Raw genomic sequence first — 20,507 nt, forward strand, 5'->3', positions numbered from 1 at the left:
ATTATATTATTAGCCGGTTTAACAATTAGGTCCTTTAAACCGGGATATAAATAGTTGTAAATATAAATTATATAAGTACTTCTATCTTTTTTACTAAATTCCTTAGAATAACGGATAACTTTTATTATAATATTGCGGAGTGGTTTATTAGAACGATAATCGTTGTAAGAATACTCTAACGTATTAAATTTAATTAATATTTAAGTATAGGGTATCTTCTAATATATAAGAATTATAATGTACTAACTATTAAAACTCTATTTTATTACTATACAAATCTTTATATCGAATTAATTTATATATTATACTTTCGCCCTACCTATAAAAAATTAATAGAGATTTTTGCGGAGGTTATCAGCCTTAAAATTGTTATTAACAGTATTATCTCTCATATTCTTAATAAAAAGGTGCGGCGATATAATATATATTTTATTTTTTAATTGAAAGTAATTGCCTCCTATATTACCGTCTTTCTCTTTAACGTTGGACTAGAAATAGCCGACTATCGAAATCTTTTAGCCGCTAAGGGTAGAGGATTAAAAGGAAATGGTAAAGTAATTAGTTATAGCTTCGAATTTATTATTATTAATCTTGTTTATAATTTTAATTATACGGGTAATATAGTAGAATTCTTTATTAGCAGTTATATCCGATAAATTGGTTAGATTAATATTATTATTATTATTTATACTTTAACTACGGTTATTATTTCTAATTATAATATTACTACCGGTATTTACCTACGTAGAATTTATATTATTAATTTTAATTAGTTAATACTATTGTTAAATAGCTGCTTAGAGTCTATAGGATATACAAGGTAGGCTTTGTAATACTTTCTATAATTACTATTTAGAAGATTGGAAATTAGAGGGTAATTTAATTATATATTAATCTTTAAGGAGTAGTCTAGTAATATCGGGAGAAAAGGAAGCTAGTGCTAATAAATATAGTTAAATTTTAGAGGTTTTCAGAAATAGAGCGAATATAATGCCGGGTAGGCCTTATAGTTTATACCGGAGGGTATAGGGATAGGGGAAATTAATATTTAGGAACGGGGTTTCGATAAATTTAAGGATGTTAAATAATAGTCTAATTTTAATTAGTACCTTCCCCTTTTACTATTTTAACGGCCTTAAAGGCGTTATCGATTGGGTATTTTATTTATTTTGTAATAATAGGGAAGGAATTTATATATTTTATTATTTAGGTACTTTCTTAGGGGGCTCTAGAGATACTATTCGACTTACTAATAATCGCTTATTATTAGCTATAATTAGTTAATATATTACTATTGGTATATTTGGGTTAAGTACAATTATAATTAGTAATTCGATTAAATTATTCCTTTTAATATCCGTTATTATTATATTATTATTTTAGAATAGTATTAGTATAGTATAATCGGTATTTAAATTAGGGTTAGAGGAAATAACGATCGTAGCCCTAATTTGTATTTACTATAATAGATTTTATATTAATAGGGAAGTCTATCAAAATTTAATATACGTTAAATATTAAAAAGTTTAGTTAATAAGGTTCGTTATTGCGTTAAATAGTATATTAAATATAGAAATATCCGATTCGGTTAATATAGAAGGTGAATTAGTACGGGGCTACAGTATTAAATTTAGCCCGTACCGATTTAAATACGTTGGTAGTTCGGTTATAATTATATTATACTCTTCCTATATATTATTTATATTTATATTAATATCTTTAATATCCTTATCGTATAGCGATATACCTTTAAAAGGCTGATAATTATTATTATAAATATTTTTACTATTTAATTTATTGGTATACTAACGGTTGTTATTACCGCCGAATAATTCGATATTTGGCGAGGAGAATAGTTTATTTATTGAATTAAAAAAGCTTCGGCCTTTAAATTTAAATAATATAGTTTGGGAGGGCGTTTTAATAATATTAGATAGTTGACCGTTATTTTTTATATTACTCCTAGGTAATTAATTAGGTAATTAAATATTAGGTTGTAAATACGGAGGTAGTAATTCTACCGGTATTATTAAATTTAGGGGTTTAATTTAATAATACAGGAATTGCTCTTAAATATTTTAAATTATTAATCTATTAATTATAGGGGAACTTTACTAATTAAAAGTAATTTATTAGGGGATAGACGCTTTACAATCGGTATTTAACGTTTAATTATATTGTATATCGTTTTAAATAATAATCGGTTTATTACTAATCTCTTAATTAGGGGGCTATTTATTGTAGGAACGTTAGCTATTATATAGTTAATCCTTATTTTATTCTATAATAGTAGGGAAGGGTATGAGGGATAGTTGATGGTCGGTCCTTAATTAAACCTATTATTATTAATTGACCCGCTTATTATTTTAGTACCTATTATTTTATTTAATAGTTAGTAAGGTTGGTTGGGGTAGCGGTATTAATTTAAGAGCTATATTGAATAGTTATTTAGGGATATAATAATTAAGAATCTAATTTTCTAGGTACGAGGCTAAAGGAATTCGTTGCGATTAACGTATTAACCGGGTTATTAATAATAATATAATCGATGTATTGTTATTGGGTTGAAGTAGAATTGCAATAATTCGGTTGAATGCTTCGTATTTTAATTAATTTAATTGTCCGATCTATCGGAAATACGGGTTCAAATAAATAAAATCTACTACGTAGCATAGATCTCTAATAATTATTAGGTTGGCTAAATCCATTTTAGGTATAGTATTAATGGATAATGATAATTAATTAATTGGTTGATAGCGGTCCGTGGGCCGATATGCAGCTTGCGTATAAAGTATAGAAGTCGGGCGAAGCGCTTATTAAGAAAGGGATAATTTCTAAGAAGAAGTTAAATAGTATAGTATAGGATGAATAATTTATATTAATTATTATTGGGTACTATTGTAAGATGAACGGTACGATGGATGTAAAATGGTTTGAATGTATTGTTTAGAGAAGAATCTAACTATTGGGAGGTTTACCGTCATTCGGGTTTTATACTCTTGTTCTATGTCCGTTGATCCTGCCTGCTAGTGGTCGCCTCAATGGTCGTCCTGACCATGGATGGTCGTCCTAACCATGGCAGGGTCAACGTCTCACAGATATCTTCGTATTTAATTTTTTTAAAATTTTCGTTATTGTTGTTAAAATAATTATAATTATAGTACTAGTAGTTAGGATCCTCGTTTCTACCTCCGTCTTTTTTTAGAGGGGAATTATTATTATTACTTCTATTAATTATATAATATGGGTTATAACTTCTATTACTAGGAGTACGGGAATTACTTCCTCCTCTACTTCCTCCGTTAGATAGGGAGTTTAACAACCCTCCTCCTCCTTCGGAATAAAGTAGGCTATAATTATTATTACCTAATATCTATTTAATAGAAATCTTATTTAGAATAATAATAGGTTTAATAGGGGATTTAGTAGTTAGGGTATTTAGATTTGTATTAGGTCTTTGAAATTAATATAATATTTAAATTTTAGTAAGTATTAGTACCGAATTTCCTTTAAGATTAAGTTAAATTATAACCGGCGGATTAGCAACTTAGGGCGGTATTAATTAAGTATAAGTTAGATTAATAATTATATTTAATTCCGGTAATATAGTAATAATTTTAGATTTAAAGATTTTATTAATATTTTAATTACTTTTAATAAAAAAGGTATACTTTTGAAAAGGGTTAGTAAGGGATAACGTTTTTAAATATAGAATATATTTAGGAATATTCTTTATTAAATTATAAAATTGGAATTTATTTTTTAAAATAGTTTTAATTAAGTAACTATATATTGTAATTTCGAAGAGGGTACTAAATATATCGTCTACTTCGTTAATAAATATTCTATTAAGCGGTTTTAATAATTATTTAATTAGTACGGCAGGGCTTTTATTTTTTTTAGGCTATATTTAAATAGGGTTTAGAGGGGTATAAGGATTATTAAATAATCTTCTTAAAACCTCTTTACGGATTTCCTTAATTATTTTTATCTGTATATTATTAATTTATTTAATAATATTTTCTATAATAATTTTAGTAATTTCCTTTTATTAATTAGTTAGCTTTTTAATAGTATTATTTAACGTAGTTTTAAAATATTTTTTCTAAGTATTAATTTATTCGGTTAATATAGTTTAAATATTATTATTAATATTATATTACTATAATATTAGGGACCCCTTATTTTATTTATTTAATTCGTTGATTATTTTTCTAATATTAGCCAACTATTCTATTAATATATCGCTAATTTTAATAGATTCCCTTACGAATAGGTTATTAATTTTCTTACGGTCTTTATTCAATATATTTTAAATATTAATTAATTGCAATATAATTTAATTAAATAGAGTATTAATTTGCCTATCGAATTTAGTATTGAAATATTCGATTAACTCTTTATTATTACCAAATTTAGCAAGTCTTACGGGAAAAACTTTATTTAAGTTACTACACAGGAAATTTATAGTTCTAGAATCACAATCGGTTTTTACTTGTATTATTCAATTCGATAGCCCTAATAAATTTCGATCGGCGGTTATATTATATTGTAAATAACTTATAGAAGGGTACTGAAATTCGTAACGAAGGTTTGCGATAGGTAGGGTATAGATTTAGGTTAGTAGTGGCTTATTGTGGGGTTCGGTGGTTATTATTATATAGGATTTATTATATTTAGGATAATAGAAGTTGGCTTCGCTTTTAATATATTCGATATTAGTATTTATATTATAAATATGTTTGTTTTAAATATCCGACGTATCTGTTAAATTATTATAATTATAGAGTTACTAAGGGTTTAGAAGGTTAAATCTAATTTTAAATATAAGGAGGATATTTTGAGGGTTTAGTATAGGATTATCGGATTTAATAAAGGAGCTGGGTATAGTGAAGATTCTCGAATTATTTAAAGTATATTAGATAAGTACGAATTTAAGTATAATTTTATAATAACGACCGGTATTAAAAAGTATAAAAAGTATATAAATAGGAATTAGATAGGAAGGATAGATACTACTACGTACCTAAGTTCGGTAGTAGGGGAAACCTTTAGTATTTAAATAAGTCTAGGATCTAGGTAGTAACATACGGTTACCTAAGTTCGCTATATGGGGTGGAATAGAGTGAATAATTGATTTCGCGAATACTTAAATTCATTGTATTATCGGGTGAAATCTTTACAATTACCCAAATTCGTTATAAAGGGAAGGGGGTAGATTGTATTAATTAAGTAAATAGCACGTTCTTTAGAGGGAAAGTAGTGAAGTTGTAAGAGTACTTAAATTTATTTTACATACCTCTAATTACTTTTTATTTTCGTTAGAAGCGAGAAGCGATCTTCTATTATTTAATACGACTTCGCCTAGTACCTTCTTAAATAAGGCCGGTCGGCGATAATAGTATAGTGTGGTTTAAATTAAGTAATTAAAATTGTAATTACTATTTAATATTATTAAGAGGGTATTTGAACGTTATAACAATAATATGTCTTGATTGAATATATATAAAGTAATGATCTGGAAAAGAATTTAGAGTAGGAAGCTTGCGTACAGTCAATTAACTAAGGCACGCAAGCCTTATCTAATCTATAGGACCCACATACGTGGGTGGGCTCCCGTGGGAGCGGTTTATTCAATTGAATGAACCCAACCGACTGGCTGGTTGTCTAGTTAGGTGATCTGACATGTAATGACGCTAGTGATACCGTTCCGGTATTAGGTATATTAATACTAAAGGTCTTTAAAAAAGTATAGGGTAAACCCTCTTACTTCTTTTTTAATAATTCAATTAATATTAATTTGGGTAATAATCCTTCTACTGTACAATACCCTTCTATTATATTAGAGCCCCCATCCTCTCCTCCCTACCTACCTTAATTTTAATTTTAATAATCTACTATTGAGAATACTACCGACGTCGTTTATTATTTTAATATATAAATAATTAATACTTTTTTTAAAAACGAAAGTATACTAGTTAATAATAATAAGGAGGAGGCTACGTATAAGGAAGTCTATAAGGGGGAGAGTAATAGGAATAAGGAGGGGGAGGAGGAGGAGGAGGATAAAGTTGATTTGCTACTATTTTAGTTAGTTAATTACCGTTTCTTTAACCTACCCGCTACCCCTAGACTTTATATTATATAAATTGGACTATTAATACTAGCTATCCCCCCCTCTATTCTATTATAATTACGGTCTTTTGAGTTAATACTATACTATAGGGTTATAAAGTACGTTGAAAGTACTATAAAACTTTAAATATAAGTAAGGAAGTAAGCCGTACGTATAAAGATTATATTAGTAAGGAGGGAGGCGGTAGTAGAGGAGGTAGTACTAGTACTAGTAGAGGAGGTACTAATACTCTTAGTAGAGGGGGCGCTAGTACTAGAAAATAATGAATAATAATTACAATTCGTTCTTTTATTTACTTATTACCTAATTGAGTAATATATTAGATTTCTAGAAGCCTTAAATAACGTTATATTAATATAAAATGTAGTAGTTTACTATAGAGATGGGTCACTTTACTAGTGGTTTACTATAGGGCTTGTCCTATAATAAAAGTCTGTCCCATATTTTTATAACCCCCTACTTAACGAGTAGGGGTTGAAAAATGGCCCCACACCCGGCCGCCCCCAACCCCCAAGTAAAGTGCCGGATATTAGTGCTTGCGTAACAACCGTTGGCATACGTGTGCTGTACAGTCGAACCCCCTGAAACTGCATCCACCAGATACTGTATATATACTAGTTAGAGTATAAGAATCAGCGGTTTGAATTAATTCTCAGCTACAACTGTATAACTGCATACTGCATATAAATCTCGGACAATTTTTGGTGCGTATACACTTACAGACTTGGTCTTGAGCGGGAAAATCTATAGTATAGGGTCGGATTTTAGTGTCTCGGCCACTAGTTGACTGCCTATTTGGGCCTAGCTTCAATCTAGAAACTGCATAGATGCTACTTAGTGCATAGAAATCCCAGGTCTGAATTACATGCAGTTTCAGGGGGTTCGACTGTAATGGTAAAGTGGCAGGTGGTGTGAAAAAAGGTACGGCCACTCGCTAAGTCTGGTTTGGTATAAGCGTGTCCGGGCTTGTTTTCACACCACCTGAGTGCTCAAGTTCCCCTCGGGATCCTGTCCACTGCGGTATTGTGTATAGGTGGTGGCGGTACATAGTACGCCCGAAAGGGCCGAGGCGAAGGATACACACTTTGTATCGTGGTCCCTCTTTCAACCCTATGTCGAACTCTGCCCGAGTAGGGGTTCCTGGATCGATGGATGAATGACTGGCTTGGAGACGACGACGGCGAGATCGGGCGAGATGGGCCCGCTGATTTAGTTCATGACAAGAGGAGCAGAAGACACACCACCGAACCAAATGGGACCCTCGCGCGCGCAGAAAGGCACGGCGGACGAAGATCGATCCGTGATCCATCAAATCAATCAGCCGATGTTGCCTTCCTGCAGTAGTGTACAGTATGGGGTAGCATCAGCGTTGCTCTACATGCAATATCTCTAGTATACACTATACACTACATACGTGTATGTACCTATGTAGTATGTACGCGCGCTAGCGGCTTTTATTAATCATCGAGCAGCGACACTGGCTTTGCATGGCCACTCAGAACCACTGAACCATCACGGTCGTTTACTGCACAGACTGGGGGCTTCGCGACGGAATGAGAACGACGCCGCCAGGAATGGTTGCCCTTATCTCGAAATGGAAACAAAAAAAGTGGAGGAGAGCCTTGCCTCTCACGCCTCTAATAAAAGAGTCTGAAGAGTCTGGACCACCGCCATAAGCCTCATAAAGGGAGGGGAAAAGCCGTTCTACGTAACACATGTCACTTTTTCCACTAGTGTACCTTTACGGTATCGTCTTCCCCTCTCACTCAGAGAACCCGTTGGCTGGTTTCAGTCGCTTCCCCTGCTCACCCTACGGTAGTGCCTTGCGTCTCATCACTCATTGGCTTCAGGGTCTCTGTGGTGTCATGCACAGTTGTCCGTGCACTTTGCGTTTAAACATTAAAGTGTGGTGGGCGCTTCGAGCTCAGAGTGGTCAGTGGATTGTTGACGAGAAACTAATGCGGGTGTTTTTAGCGCCAGTGCTTGCATGGCAATGATGGCATGGTACAATACGCCGGGTAGGGCCCGGACCTGGCAAGATGTCCTGCCGGCCTGTGCCTGTGCCTGTGGGTGCTGGGGGAGAGGCCAGGCCCCAAAATTTCCCGCCCTACGCTACTACCTAGTGGTAGGTACTCGGCTTGTAGGCAACAAGCTTTGAGTTCGGTATGTCACCCAAGACCTCCCGTCAGGCCCGGGGGCATCCGACTTTCCGTACTCTTTTTCTTACTTTTCTTTTTCAACAAAAAAAAAAGCTTTTATATGATTAACACAAATATTCCTGGCATCTCTTCTCGCAAATCAGCTGGCCCAAAAGGGGGCTTTTTGGATGAAATGGTGCGTCCTGGGTTGTAGCGCACGTTTGGCCAAGGGCGGGGACTTGTCTTGAGAAGAAAAGAGCAAGGTGTCTCGGTGTGTAGCGTACAAGGTACACTTTCGTGAAAAAGGGAATTATAGGGCAAGTTATTGGGACTTCGATAGCACCCCGGGCTGCTGCTTGGTGCTGCAAGATTCAGGGACTCGATCTCGTCAACCCGATAGCAGCACTTCAACCATTAACCTTCCTTCATATATGACAAGTTCCAACCGAATCAAGGGAGACGGCTTTGAGTGTCCTTCAACACGAGATTGGTAGCGTGGATATGGATGGAACTGGATTGAAGTCAGAAGTCAGCGGCCTCGACAGGTCTCTCATTGTGTTTCTACATTTTCCACGTTCTTCAAGGTTTATGATATCGCTAAAAGTTTTTCTCTGATAATGGATCTATGACGCTGATTGGTAGGTAGGTATGTAGTGGCGCTCTGATTTAACTTCACTTCTGCAGATATGCGTTTGGGTATGCAATGCATATGCGTGTGTGTGCGTGGTATATCGGTGTGGTGTCTGGGACTGCAATGGTTCCCTTTTCTTGCCTCCTCGAGACAAGCGAAGGAAGAATCGATAACGGAATAGTGTCTGATGCACTACCAGATACACACACACACGTTCCGCACGATATACACTATGGTACGCCGCTGCCACACCTGAAAGACGAACGACCAAATATGTGGCTCCTCGCGAGGAGGAGCAGGTATGATCGCTGAGATGAGCAAACAGAAGAATCTTTACACCGCGGTCAAAAGTAGACAAGAAGCCAACCGGCCAGTTTTTTTTTTTTTTTTTTTTTTTTTTTTTTTTTTTTTTTTTTTTTTTTTTTTTATCTTCTTCTTTTTCTTTCTCTTTTTGCAGAAAACCTGCAACAAGCCCCCGATGCAGTACAATATACTGCTAGCGAGGAGACCACACGAGACTTTTCCCAGTCTGGCACACCCATATGCATGTTTTGAAGTATCACCTCCCTTTCCTCACCGCCCTGAAATTCCCGGTCCTGTACCCCGTAACCCCATACATACCCCATACTTTTCTCGATTATCGGGGAAGCTGGCTCGCTGGGTAAAGTCAATCGGCATATAGTATAGTATTCAATTTCGATGTCAGAAGAATGAATCTCGTCATGCCGTGAGCACCGCCAAGCATCAGCCGGATTTTGTCTTCAGCAGACGACGTGGGAGGGGGATAATCCTCCACACACTTCGATTTACCAGGTGCTACGACTTGGTACGTCCCGAGGTTTTATACCCTTTGAATGCTTCATCAGCGCAATTCCAGTCTTAGCGGGTACCAGTAGGTAGCAAAAAGACAGGGCAAGCCAGAGAAAGCCAAGGCGCAGCAAATGCCAAGGGGTGAAAGAACTTGAACAGGGACATGCGCAACAACGATGTAACCTCATCGCTGTAGGGACGGTAGGGTTAAAGTTGAGATGAACAGCATCAACGAGCGCCGTTTTAACTGACAAAGGGATACCTAACACGCAGGGCAAGAGAGGCGCGGGCTGGCGCGTGCCTGGTAAGTGCCAGGATATCTTTCGTATTCTATTGTACATAAATACTACCTGCTTTATGCATGTACAAACCCCGTTTACTTGGCAGGCTGGCGGTTTTCGGTGTACTGGACCGATCATGGACGATTTGCCTGCCACGGGCAGTGGTGGGTTTACGGAGAGGAATAGCGAAATGAACGTGGAACCATAGCCGAAAACAACAAGATGGATTTTATCAATGTAGTGCAGAGGAAGTGGACAAGGGGGATGCTGATGAGATTCAGGATGTTATATTTCCCCACGCTACCTGCGGTGCTACTTGCAATGGAGGAAGCCTTTGGTACCGTTGGTGTGAAGCGACGTATACGGGAAGCAAACATGGGTGGAAGCTCAACATGAGTTTTGGCCGGGTCGTCGGCTATGCGATGGTAGTGTACGCAGTAGGTAGGTATCTCTCTGCTGACAGTGGGAAGGCGTTCGCCCAGGACGCTGTACAATGGCAGCCAAACTCTCAAAAGCCTGGAGAACCTTGTTGCTCGCCACCACTTTAAAGTTCCTCTCCCAAATTGGCAGGCAACATGAGGGCGATGTGGAGTCTGGCGCCTGCAGAATCCTCGAATTTGGAATATAAAATGCCGTTGTGCCATGGCTTGCTGCTTGATGCTTGGTCTTGGTCTTGGCCTTGGTGTCGGTCTTGGGCACCGGGACGGAATTCAATGCCGGAGCAAAGCCTTATGAGGAAGTTGATATGATGAAATCTGTCAACTATTCTGTTAGTCCCGTGACCATGTCGGACCTGCTCCTAACCTTATTTCCCTGCTGCTCTGGATACAGATTCGTAATATAGACCACATGACATGCGTGTGAGATGCTGTCGTGCTGCCGTGCCTTTCAGATGCTCCAACGCAACGCATTCACGGACTCCTGCTATGCGTGCGCTGGTGTACAATGACTGTTGCATCTTGTTTCTCAGAAAAGGCGGTGGAGGATGTGCCTCCCAATGTCAATTTCCCCTTTCCGCTTCTTGATCTCTGGCGATATGGATGTTCCCTTCTGGTCCTTGATGCGAGTCCCAGCTCCCAGATCCCGTCCGTACTCCGTACCAGCATCAACGACCGCGCATAGAGAGACTCCTCCTACTCAAACGTTGTCCACCGTAGCATATCTGTACACGCCACTCTGAGCGAGGCTGGACTACACCAACTACCTACTCCAGGCAGGAGTGTGTAGAGGTAGACAATGTAAGCTCGCAAGGGTCATGCTACCTTACCGTACCTGGGAAGTGATGATGTTTGCGATGCGACAGTCTCTTTAGCTGGGAGAGCTGGCATTGGAGATTCGACCTTCAAACAGTCGATCGCTCATCACTCGAATTTCGTCTTCAGTTCTTCTCATTCTCCTTCTAGAAAGATGGAAACCAGCGCACCCGCCCATCTTTCCAAAATCCAAAGACGTCCCCCGTTTGCGGATACCGATGGGCGTCGTAGCGCGGGCCTGACTGGCTGCTAGCCTGCTGCAAACCCACTTGGCAATCCACCGCGAATCCCATTACCCCTGGTTTATGCTGGTTTTGGTAAGTTGTGCAGGAGTGGATGCGCAGTGGACAAGACACACTGGCAAACTGGCACCGCATTGGCACGCCATGGCCAGGGGAGGAACCCACACCCGAGCCACAACTGCACTCGGGCTCCATTGCAGCACAGTGCGGCTGCCGTCCACACCTTCCAGTTCCCTTGTCTTCCAAGTTCAGAGTTCTGGGGAGTTGCAGGCGCACTGGAGTGACGGCACCCACGCTGGAGGACACGCTGAGCAACCAACAGCGGCCAGGACCTGGAGGCGCAGATGCGCGACTCCCGTTGGCTGATGTGCCTTTGGAGGCTCCACTTTGTGGTTTTTCTGTTCCAGGTTGTGTTCGTTCCGCTCACCCTGCCGTCCATAGACCGGCCGCTCCCACTGCATCTTCACCTTTCCATTTCCTCACTCTTTCAACCACCCCATTCATTCTCCCTCTTCACCATTTCACCGTCGTCACTTGTCGTCGACACCACACCCTTCCTTTTGGTTCAATTTCAGCGGCAGATCTTGAACGATTTGCGCTGGCTTGACCGTCCACTCCTTTAACCAAAACTTTCAAGTTGTCGTCGCCAGCGTCACTTCTGCTTCGCGACGAAATACTCTAATTCTTTGTTGCCCTGCCTTCAGTTTTTTCTTCTAGTCCTTGGCTGCTCGTCCGTCTCTGATCTGACTTGACCATTGGTACGTTTCCGCCTTATGCGATTCAGTCTGGGTCATGATGGCTTTCATGACTTCTCTATGAATCGCATTTTATTTGTCCAGCGGTCAATTGTCCAATCCGCAGTCATCTCCAGGCATATGGCAATCAGCTGTATTACACCTCCCTTGTCGCTGACATTGCCGACTCTCTAGCCTCAGGTCCGCAATCCATCGCCTTGTAATCCTTTAATCGTCACAACCTTCCCGACCTCACCACCCCTCTCGCCATCGCCAACCGCTATTGCGTCGACGTGCTAGCGAATCCCGTTCCATCCGGCAATTAATGTCGCTTACCTTCAACTAAGTGTCGTTGTTTGTGGTGCCGCGGTGCGGCTTGGGAAAAAAAAACAACATGGCGGCCATGATGGGTCCCGAAGTGATGGTTGGATCGACTATCAATCCTTTTGATCATTCAGCTACCGCTTCCGACATGACCAACAAGACTCCTCGATCTTCCATTCCGCTGCCTAATCCACCCTTTGTCTTTCCTGCCAAACCGACTTCTTCGGCGCCCTCTTCGTACACCCGCGCTACTGGAAGACGGCCACACTCCGCTATCGAGCCACAGCTTCCGAGCTTCTCCCTTGGTGCTGACATCGAGAAGCCCGTATCCAGATCACCTGCGCTTCCGGCCCTCCCCGCCTTTTCATTCAACCCAGGCAACCCCTTACCTCCAGCAGCGCTCACCGAGAGCTCGTTTCTCAGCCCTACTCTTCCTCCATCGGCTCCTTCTTCGCCAATGGCAATTCCAATCCGGCCCGGTGGTCATGGTCATCGAAGGGGAGGCAGCGAATTTGTTGGAGGCAGCATTCGTGGCGGAGATTCGATCACGGTCAACTTGGGTTCTAGTCCGACCAAGTCAGAAAATGGCTTGGCTTCCCCCTTGCTGCAACCAAAGAAGCCCGCTGGTCGCAGGGGTCATGCTCACCGGAGATCTGCCGCAATTTCAAGCCACGACTTGTCTTCTATTATTCTCCCTCCTACCGCCAGAGAAGTCAAGAAGGATAGTCCCCCGGCTAGCCCAGCGCCTGTTGACCCTCCCAAGGAACTTTCACCGGTCAGTGATGAGAAATCGCAGCCTGAGACGACAACAACAACGATGGCTGTTTCCGAGGTTACGGAATCAGTTGCCCCAGAGGTATCGACACCACCCGCCCAGGAGCCAGTAGCACCCACGGAAGCCCAGGAACCCCCGAAGCCAGCCGTCCGTACAAGGGTTGGTTTCTCTGATACTCTCGAATACATTCCGAGACCTGTTTCACTTGTTTCTAGCGACACCTCCAGCACGGTTACCGCTCGTCCTGGCCATTCCGTTTCGGGTAGTATTTCGTCCGTCATCTCCATCACAAACGTGGAGCTGGGCTTGAACACTATGGCATTTAATTCGTCGCCCGAGCTCAATGACCGACCAAGTACTGCTGGAGCCGTTCTTGAGCGGACCGAGACAGGCCAGGAGCAGGCCCAGGAAATAGTTTCGCCGAGACGCCGTGGTTCCATTCCCCTTCTTGGTTCGCTTCCGCCGCCTTCAGCATATACGTCGGCGACTCCCAGCCCTATCAAGTCCTCCAAAAAGTGGTCTTTCTTCGGCAAGGATAGCTCCTCAGCTTCATCTCCTACCAGGCCTTCGGAGTCGCCCAAGCTGTCGACATCAGTAACGGCCACTCCGCAGCGCTTTCCCGGTCTTTCGCCCCAGGGGTATCCTGAAGAGCTGGCGGAGATGAAACCACTCACGAAGAAGAGAAGCAAGAAAAAGAAGAAGGTCAAGACGTGGGCCGGGTCCATTCTGTCTCGGAAGCAAAGCAAAAAATCGCGACACGGCAAGGGATTGAAGCGAACCCCTACGCCTACTTCTCGGCGTTCCTATAGTGTGAACGAGTCAGCTGTTGACGTGCTCTCTGAACCGGAGGCAGTTATGCCTACAGTTCTGGTGACGGAGTCAATCGACCCCACTGCAAAGGACTGGGATTCATACAAGCCTGCATCCCTTCCTGACGAAGAGACGTCATACCAAATGATTGATTTGGACGCGGCATTGGGACCGTTCAATACGCCCCTCCCTCGCAACCCAGAGTGGGAGGCGGCCCAGAGAGCGGGAGGTACTGTAAAAAAACAATTGCACAGCGCTGCGGGTTTAAGGGGCTTTACTGGCCCTGGAATGCATTATCACAGACGTGCTGAGAGTGCACCCGAGTTGGTACCTTTCGAAGGTGGTCGTTTCGGGTTCCCTCGGTTCGGGAGCAGCTCGACCATGGCTGATGTCTTTGAGGAGGACGAAGAGGAAGACGAGGATGAGTCGCCCAAGTCTACTGGACAGTCAACCCCTGTTATGGAGACGTCCCCGGCCGATACTTTTGAGGAGTCGAAAGCTTCTGCAAAGGGTAAGGATGTCGCGAAGTCCACTGCCGATGAACAACGGGAAACGGCAACCGAATCTGTTGCTGTACCTTCAGGAGTAGAAACCGACGAGGATGGCAACGCTTCCGTGAAGTCTTCAATCCATACAGGGTCTCTGGGCAGGCGGTCTCAGGATGCGCTTCAACAAGAGACATCTGTCACTGATTCTCCCCGTCCTAGCTTCAGCGGATATCAGAATGAGCTGCAGGCTAGACACAGCTTCTCGGGGTCTGCGACTCCTTCGCCCAGGCAGACCTTCCGTCCCAAGGACCTTGCTGTAGTTGACTGCAGTCCTTTGACCTTGCCTGCTGCTGTGTCATGCGCACCGGTCAGTCCTCACTCGATGACCCCGTCATCAGCCTTCCCGTCTCCCAGGTCTCCCTTATCCTACGACGCCCATCGCATTTCGACGGCACCTTCATCCATTACTGAGGACAATTTCCAATCACTGCTTATGGGCGAACCCGGACCAGAGGTACGGATCTCGGTGGATGATGTCCCATCATTGACCAGCGGCGACTCGTCAATGACTCGTGAGAGCTTCTTTGCACAAAACCCTCAGGCTAGGCAGCTATCCTCCAACACGCTGCCTAGGCCTGCCTCGTTCAGTGCCTCTGCCTTTGGTCGAAGGCGATCGAGTCTTGCTAGCCTTAGCCGTCTTGTTAGCAGCTCGCATGGTGAGCGCAGCAAGCTCTCGATGGAGGTTACGGCGACTGATGACGGATTGGAGAAGAAGGTCAAACCCAGCAAGACCAAGCGGCTCGGCCGGTTTGTACAGTTCTGGAAATCAAAGGAAAATTGCGAGGCTTAACGATATTTTCAGACGAAACTAGCTAGGAGCATGGGTGTCAAGGCTCTTCTGTTTTAATGTGGCGCTAAGTACGGAATTTTGGTGATCTAGATGAGATTTATCGGGGGGCTTTTCGACTTGACGGATAGGGCGTTTTTCTTTTTGACGATAGCACGAAGGACAAGATAACACGAGACGAAGGGGAGCAGCAATAGCAATCTCGGTCACACCAGAAATTTGTCTAGGGGACGAGATGTTGATTTCTCGAGGACTGATGTGGTTAAGGGACATATGATTCAAAGGTGGACGATGACAAATCTTTTTGTGATTCTATGGACATATCATTGCAAATGTCTACGATCGACTTAGGGTGGAAGGTTTTGATCAGGTGAGCTTCAAACGCAACACGATTATGAGGCAATTCAAACCATGATACCATGCGCTTAAAACGCTGCTATTGTTTATGTCGGTGCCTTTCTGTCTTGGTGCTCTTGTCCATTCCATTGGGGTAATATGGATTGCCGTCCCAGGAAACGAATAACACTTCAGCCTCGGCTTCAGCGACACAAAGGGTTCTTGAGTTTCAGCGCGCCGTAGTGACGCCGCCAGATGGGTTTCAACCACTAGGGATCCGCATCTACGGAGCCACGTAGCGGTAGATGCAGCCGCCGGAAACGCCGATGCGCAGCTGGCCCGTCAGGGGTACCCCGATCAACCGCACTGGCAGCAGCAGCAGCAGCAGCACCTCTGTGGGCACAGCACTTTGGACACCTTGACATCAACAAACAATACCTGAGCCCTACACGACCGACGATACGCTGTTTTACGAGATCAAGCTACACTGCAGTGGTATTGATCACGGTTCGCCCACCCGTTACAGATCGATCATCGAGGACCGTGCACCAAGAGTCGCTCTACACACGGACAGAGCTATACCGATTTAGCGACACCACAGTCGGCAACTGCGGTGCGAGAACGATCCACTTCACGGACACGATTTCCAAACGAGGATACGCAAGTCTATTCCCCAAAGGGCTCCCTCGTTTCTCGTCGACCTGCTTTCAGTTTCAAACGCGGGTTTACCTCTGTGGATCATTTATACCTTCATAGCGTACTACCGAGTACCGAACGACCGACCACTAGCACTGGCGCTGGCGCAACTAAAGACTCGACCTTACGGATAGCATTGACGAAGCTTGACTAATCTCGTTCGTTCGTGTCTGTCTTGCTCTTGGATAAACGAGTCGGAATCACATCAAGACACCATCGGGCAGCTCCGTTGGAAATGAACGAGGAAGAAGAGTTATCCCTGCTGCTAAATTAAGAGGACACGCAACGATCATAAAAGCGCTACAGAACAAACAAACCGGAGAACACGTTACATAAACCACAGACACGGATACACACATACACAGACGTACATATATATATAAACAATGTCTAACCGCAGCGCAGCCAAGCGCCTAATCAAGGAGCTCACGACCTGGAGCAACATCGAGTCCAAAGAAGAGAAGGGCGTCGAGCGGTTAGGTCCCATCAACGACGATGAGTTGTTGGTTTGGGAGGCCGTGATTAATGGGAAGGGGGTAGGTGGTGGCTATGATGGTATGTCTTTTCCTTTTTTTTTTTTTTTTTTTTTTTTTTTTTTTTTTTTTTTTTTCCCTCCATCTTATCCACCCCCCTTTCCCTTTTCATATTTACCTCGTCCCCTTAGCCACACCCCCTCCCCCTTTTCTCCCAAAAGAGCCTCCATTGTTAACGGTAACTACACAATCTCCAGAAGGCCGCTGGCTCCTCCACATAACCCTCCCACCGACCTACCCCCTCCACCCACCAACCATCAAATTCATCACCCCCATCGTGCACGCCAACGTAGCCCTTACCACGGGGGAGATCTGTCTGGACTTGCTCAAAGAAGCATGGACGCCCGCTTACAGCGTTTTGGAGTGCGTGAGAGCCATCAGGCTGTTGTTGAGCTGTCCAGGCATTGACAGTCCGCTTAATGTGGATGTTGCGGCGCTTATAAGGCAAGGGGATCATGTGGCGGCGAGAGGGCTGGTGGAGTTGTGGGTTGAGGAAGAGAGGTATGAGGGGTCTTGAAAGAGTTGGGCAGAGGGCAGGGATGGGGATGTGGGATGGAGGTGTTGAATGTATGGGATGGGTGGAGGGGAGAATATGAAGAAAGGGTATAGGGTGAGTGTTGTAGATTGGGGGGGGGAGAGGGCTGGATTGGAAAGCCGTGGGATGGGAAATAGACTATTGGATTTATTTTGGCTAGTATTGTGGAAGCCTCTTACATACGAAGAGCAGTTATGAGTATGTTATGTAGCTCTACTCCCTCCAGGCAACAGATGACATTTCATGTTTCCAGACCTTATGTTTGCTGTTGTAGCGAATCTTCCAAGATGCCAGCCAACGCCTGTGGGCTTGGTGTAGATCGTCCCTGAGAAACACGCTGAGATATCGGTGGAAAATGGTATTGGTACTCGTCACAGCCACGCTACTGCCATATATGAACTTGTAGAGACGCACAACAATTCGACACTTGTGCAGTGACTGGTCATGGTTCCTTACTATGTATACACAAAAGAAAGCGACATCGCTTCAAACTGAATCATCGGAGATGGCCTATGGTTACTGTATTAGAGAGCGGCTACGGTTGTTAGTCACGAAGAACAGAACGGAACGATATACCAACCTGGACTTGATGCCAGCAAGAAACCTAACCGCAACCCCTTACTTGTCATTATGCTATTAGTTTAGGAAAAATGAACTTCAAGAGTCCCCCATGTTTCCTCGCCCATAGTCTAGTATATATCGTCAGAAGTCGTCGCTGTATGTCTTTGAAAACTTGACCAAATAAGGTTTGTTATATGATTCCTTGCCCTGGTCGCTCAGAGCTTTTGGAGTTAGCAACGAGCTCTGCTCTCGACAACAAGCATACAACCTTGATCATCACACAAGGTTGCGTCTGGCGCATCACACATCAGACGTGTATTTGAACCGCACCCTCCAGCTGTGCACTTTTCGCTTCCCACATCCCTTCCCATAACCCAAAACTCATCAAAAATTTACAAGAACTTAGAAGAACGCCACAGTTGCTGGGTCTAGCAACTCTGGATGCTGTGAAATTGAACATCTCCAAGGCAGAAATTCCACTGTTACTAGCCAGACTCTTGCCTTTGGCCGTGGGCAGCTCGAGGACGAATGAGGAATAGGGCAAAGGTTGAGTAGTCATCCCTGAAGGCCCAGACACTATGCTGTCATCATCAAGGAGAGACTGTCATTGCGTCCAGTGGCGGCTTAGGATATACACGCAGTGTAATACTCGATACCGGCAATTTGTTCACTCGTTGTAGTGATAAACCTAATGTTTCAGCGTTAGTCCGACGTATCCCACCTTGACATGGCGCACAGCACACACAAGACGCACCTTGTAATTGGGCAAACCAGTTGCTTGCCAGCCCAGTCTTTTGGCCATTTTGGCAAAGCCTTCCGTCTCGATCAAGTGGTAAAAGGGGAACGCGGGGAACATGGCTCCGTCACGGTGCACCTCGGCCTTCACCAGCAATGCCGTACCTCCTACGCCATCCAAAGGCACTTCGGTGTGTATATCCGCACCCGCCTCATACATGTAAGCCATTAGGGCCCGGTAGGTTGCCATGTCGGCGTAACCTTCGAGGAGAATGTCGTCCTTGCCCATCTTAGAAGCCAGCTCTTGCGCGGTCGGGCTGTCCTGCCAGTTGTTGAAGTCATAGGGCCGCTCGTCCATAGCCTTCTTTTCGGCGTTGTAAAACCGCTGGAAGCAGTTGGGCACCGTGAGCGGCTTGCTATGGCTGGCAAGATCCTGGATGAGAGTAGGAGGTGTCTCGACGATGTCGGCGTCCAACCACAACACCCACGATGTGTCGGGCCCGAGGGTCGTAAAGAGGAGCGAATTGCGGGCTTTGGCCATGGCAGCCCGGCGTGCCTTCTGATTTGCCATCTTGTGGCGCTCGCTCTCATCCTGGGACGGGATGGGCGGGTCGAAGTCTTGTCGTAGGATGATGATGCTCTTAAACCTCTCCTTCTCGAGTCCATGCTTCTGGATCTTTGCGATCTGCTTCTGGAGCTCAATGGTGGCCGCGTTACCCTCCTTGGTCTTGGGTAGAATAAAGCCCAGTGTGATTAGCTCGTGGGGATACGAGAGCTTCAACAGGTTATCCCAGTACTCCTGGTAGAAGCGGGCCATGGGCGTAAGGACAAGGACGTTCTCGCGGTTGCCAACGGGGTCGTTTGTAATGGTGACATTGTTGAGGTTGTAGCGTGTTACTGGTGGAGGACCTGCTTTGCCGCCGACAGCGCTTGACTTGCGGAATGGTGATGTCGGCGGAGAGAGAGGATGCAACGCGGCTGTGGCCTTGCGAGCGGCAGAGAAGTCGGGAGCTGAGGGGGATACTAGAAGGTAGAGGATGACGATTACGAGGACGATGCCAACAGCGATCGTTCCCGGGCTCGTCCTCTTAAGACGAACCGGCCCCAATGGACGCGCCATGGGATGTTGGAGGATCTATCAAAGAGAAGTAATCATATAGTCGTCTGGATTTGAAGGCGCGCGCGTTCCCGTCGTCCGTGGTTGGCTCCTTGTGTATGGCCGTGGTCTCTTTCAGTTGTGGGGTAAAAGACAATGCTATAGCACTGTTTAAAGCGCTCTTGCTCCTAGCTTCCTACGCGATAATGGGAGCTACGCGTATATATTCGTCGGCCAAATGAAGGTTGTCGAAGCCGGTGTCGGTGTTGTCCTGGACACTTTTTTAGTCGGCCACTCAATCGAGTCGGGGTCGAGGGGCGGCCAGGGGCATTGGCAACTCGAGCGGGATGGGGGAATTTAGGGGACGAGGAAAAATTGGGCTTCTGGAAAGAAGACAAGGCGCAAACTGCAAATGCAGAGGCCAGAAATGGGGAAAAGGGGTTCAGTGCAGCGCCGTGCCAGAAACCCCAATGGCTGCTGACATGGGTCAATGTAATCTGAAACGGTACAGGCAATTCCTGTCCGCTGGCTTTGGTCACTCCAGCA

The 20,507-nt window shown here is 43.8% G+C and overlaps 5 protein-coding genes across 5 annotated transcripts; 3 read left to right on the plus strand and 2 right to left on the minus strand.

The window, feature by feature from the left end:
* Positions 1-8,929: 8,929 nt before the first annotated feature.
* B0T23DRAFT_383977 (uncharacterized protein) lies at positions 8,930-9,278 on the plus strand. Its single transcript, XM_062837445.1, has one exon. The coding sequence runs from the start codon at positions 8,978-8,980 to the stop codon at positions 9,215-9,217; it is 240 nt and encodes a 79-aa protein (XP_062690529.1). The 5' UTR covers positions 8,930-8,977; the 3' UTR covers positions 9,218-9,278.
* Positions 9,279-9,945: 667 nt separating this feature from the next.
* Positions 9,946-10,773, minus strand: B0T23DRAFT_185697 (uncharacterized protein). Its single transcript, XM_062833134.1, has one exon. The coding sequence runs from the start codon at positions 10,638-10,640 to the stop codon at positions 10,167-10,169; it is 474 nt and encodes a 157-aa protein (XP_062690530.1). The 5' UTR covers positions 10,641-10,773; the 3' UTR covers positions 9,946-10,166.
* A 1,679-nt stretch (positions 10,774-12,452) lies between these two features.
* Positions 12,453-15,481, plus strand: B0T23DRAFT_185701 (uncharacterized protein). The gene has a single exon (XM_062833135.1). The coding sequence runs from the start codon at positions 12,620-12,622 to the stop codon at positions 15,470-15,472; it is 2,853 nt and encodes a 950-aa protein (XP_062690531.1). The 5' UTR covers positions 12,453-12,619; the 3' UTR covers positions 15,473-15,481.
* A 1,406-nt stretch (positions 15,482-16,887) lies between these two features.
* Positions 16,888-17,551, plus strand: B0T23DRAFT_320714 (ubiquitin-conjugating enzyme/RWD-like protein; the record flags this gene model as incomplete). Its single annotated transcript, XM_062835183.1, has 2 exons — positions 16,888-17,056; positions 17,232-17,551. 2 exons carry the CDS (start codon positions 16,888-16,890, stop codon positions 17,549-17,551), a joined length of 489 nt encoding a protein of 162 aa, XP_062690532.1.
* Positions 17,552-18,503: 952 nt separating this feature from the next.
* B0T23DRAFT_185891 (mannan polymerase complexes MNN9 subunit) lies at positions 18,504-20,067 on the minus strand. The gene is made up of 2 exons (XM_062833136.1): positions 18,885-20,067; positions 18,504-18,818 (listed from the first exon to the last, which is right to left on the minus strand). Exons 1-2 carry the CDS (start codon positions 19,983-19,985, stop codon positions 18,798-18,800), a joined length of 1,122 nt encoding a protein of 373 aa, XP_062690533.1. The 5' UTR covers positions 19,986-20,067; the 3' UTR covers positions 18,504-18,797.
* Positions 20,068-20,507: the final 440 nt, after the last annotated feature.

Source organism: Neurospora hispaniola, assembly GCF_033458365.1.
Source record: "Neurospora hispaniola strain FGSC 10403 chromosome Unknown B0T23scaffold_6, whole genome shotgun sequence".
Lineage (NCBI taxonomy): Eukaryota > Fungi > Ascomycota > Sordariomycetes > Sordariales > Sordariaceae > Neurospora > Neurospora hispaniola.

Excerpts from the sequence above, each read along its gene's own strand:
- B0T23DRAFT_383977 (XM_062837445.1), top strand. The coding sequence starts at position 8,978 with ATGCATATGCGTGTGTGTGCGTGGTATATCGGTGTGGTGTCTGGGACT.
- B0T23DRAFT_185697 (XM_062833134.1), bottom strand. The coding sequence starts at position 10,640 with ATGGCACAACGGCATTTTATATTCCAAATTCGAGGATTCTGCAGGCGC.
- B0T23DRAFT_185701 (XM_062833135.1), top strand. The coding sequence starts at position 12,620 with ATGGCGGCCATGATGGGTCCCGAAGTGATGGTTGGATCGACTATCAAT.
- B0T23DRAFT_185891 (XM_062833136.1), bottom strand. The coding sequence starts at position 19,985 with ATGGCGCGTCCATTGGGGCCGGTTCGTCTTAAGAGGACGAGCCCGGGA. Across the intron at positions 18,819-18,884 it reads CTGGTTTGCCCAATTACAAG|GTTTATCACTACAACGAGTG; the intron begins GTGCGTCTTGTG and ends CTGAAACATTAG.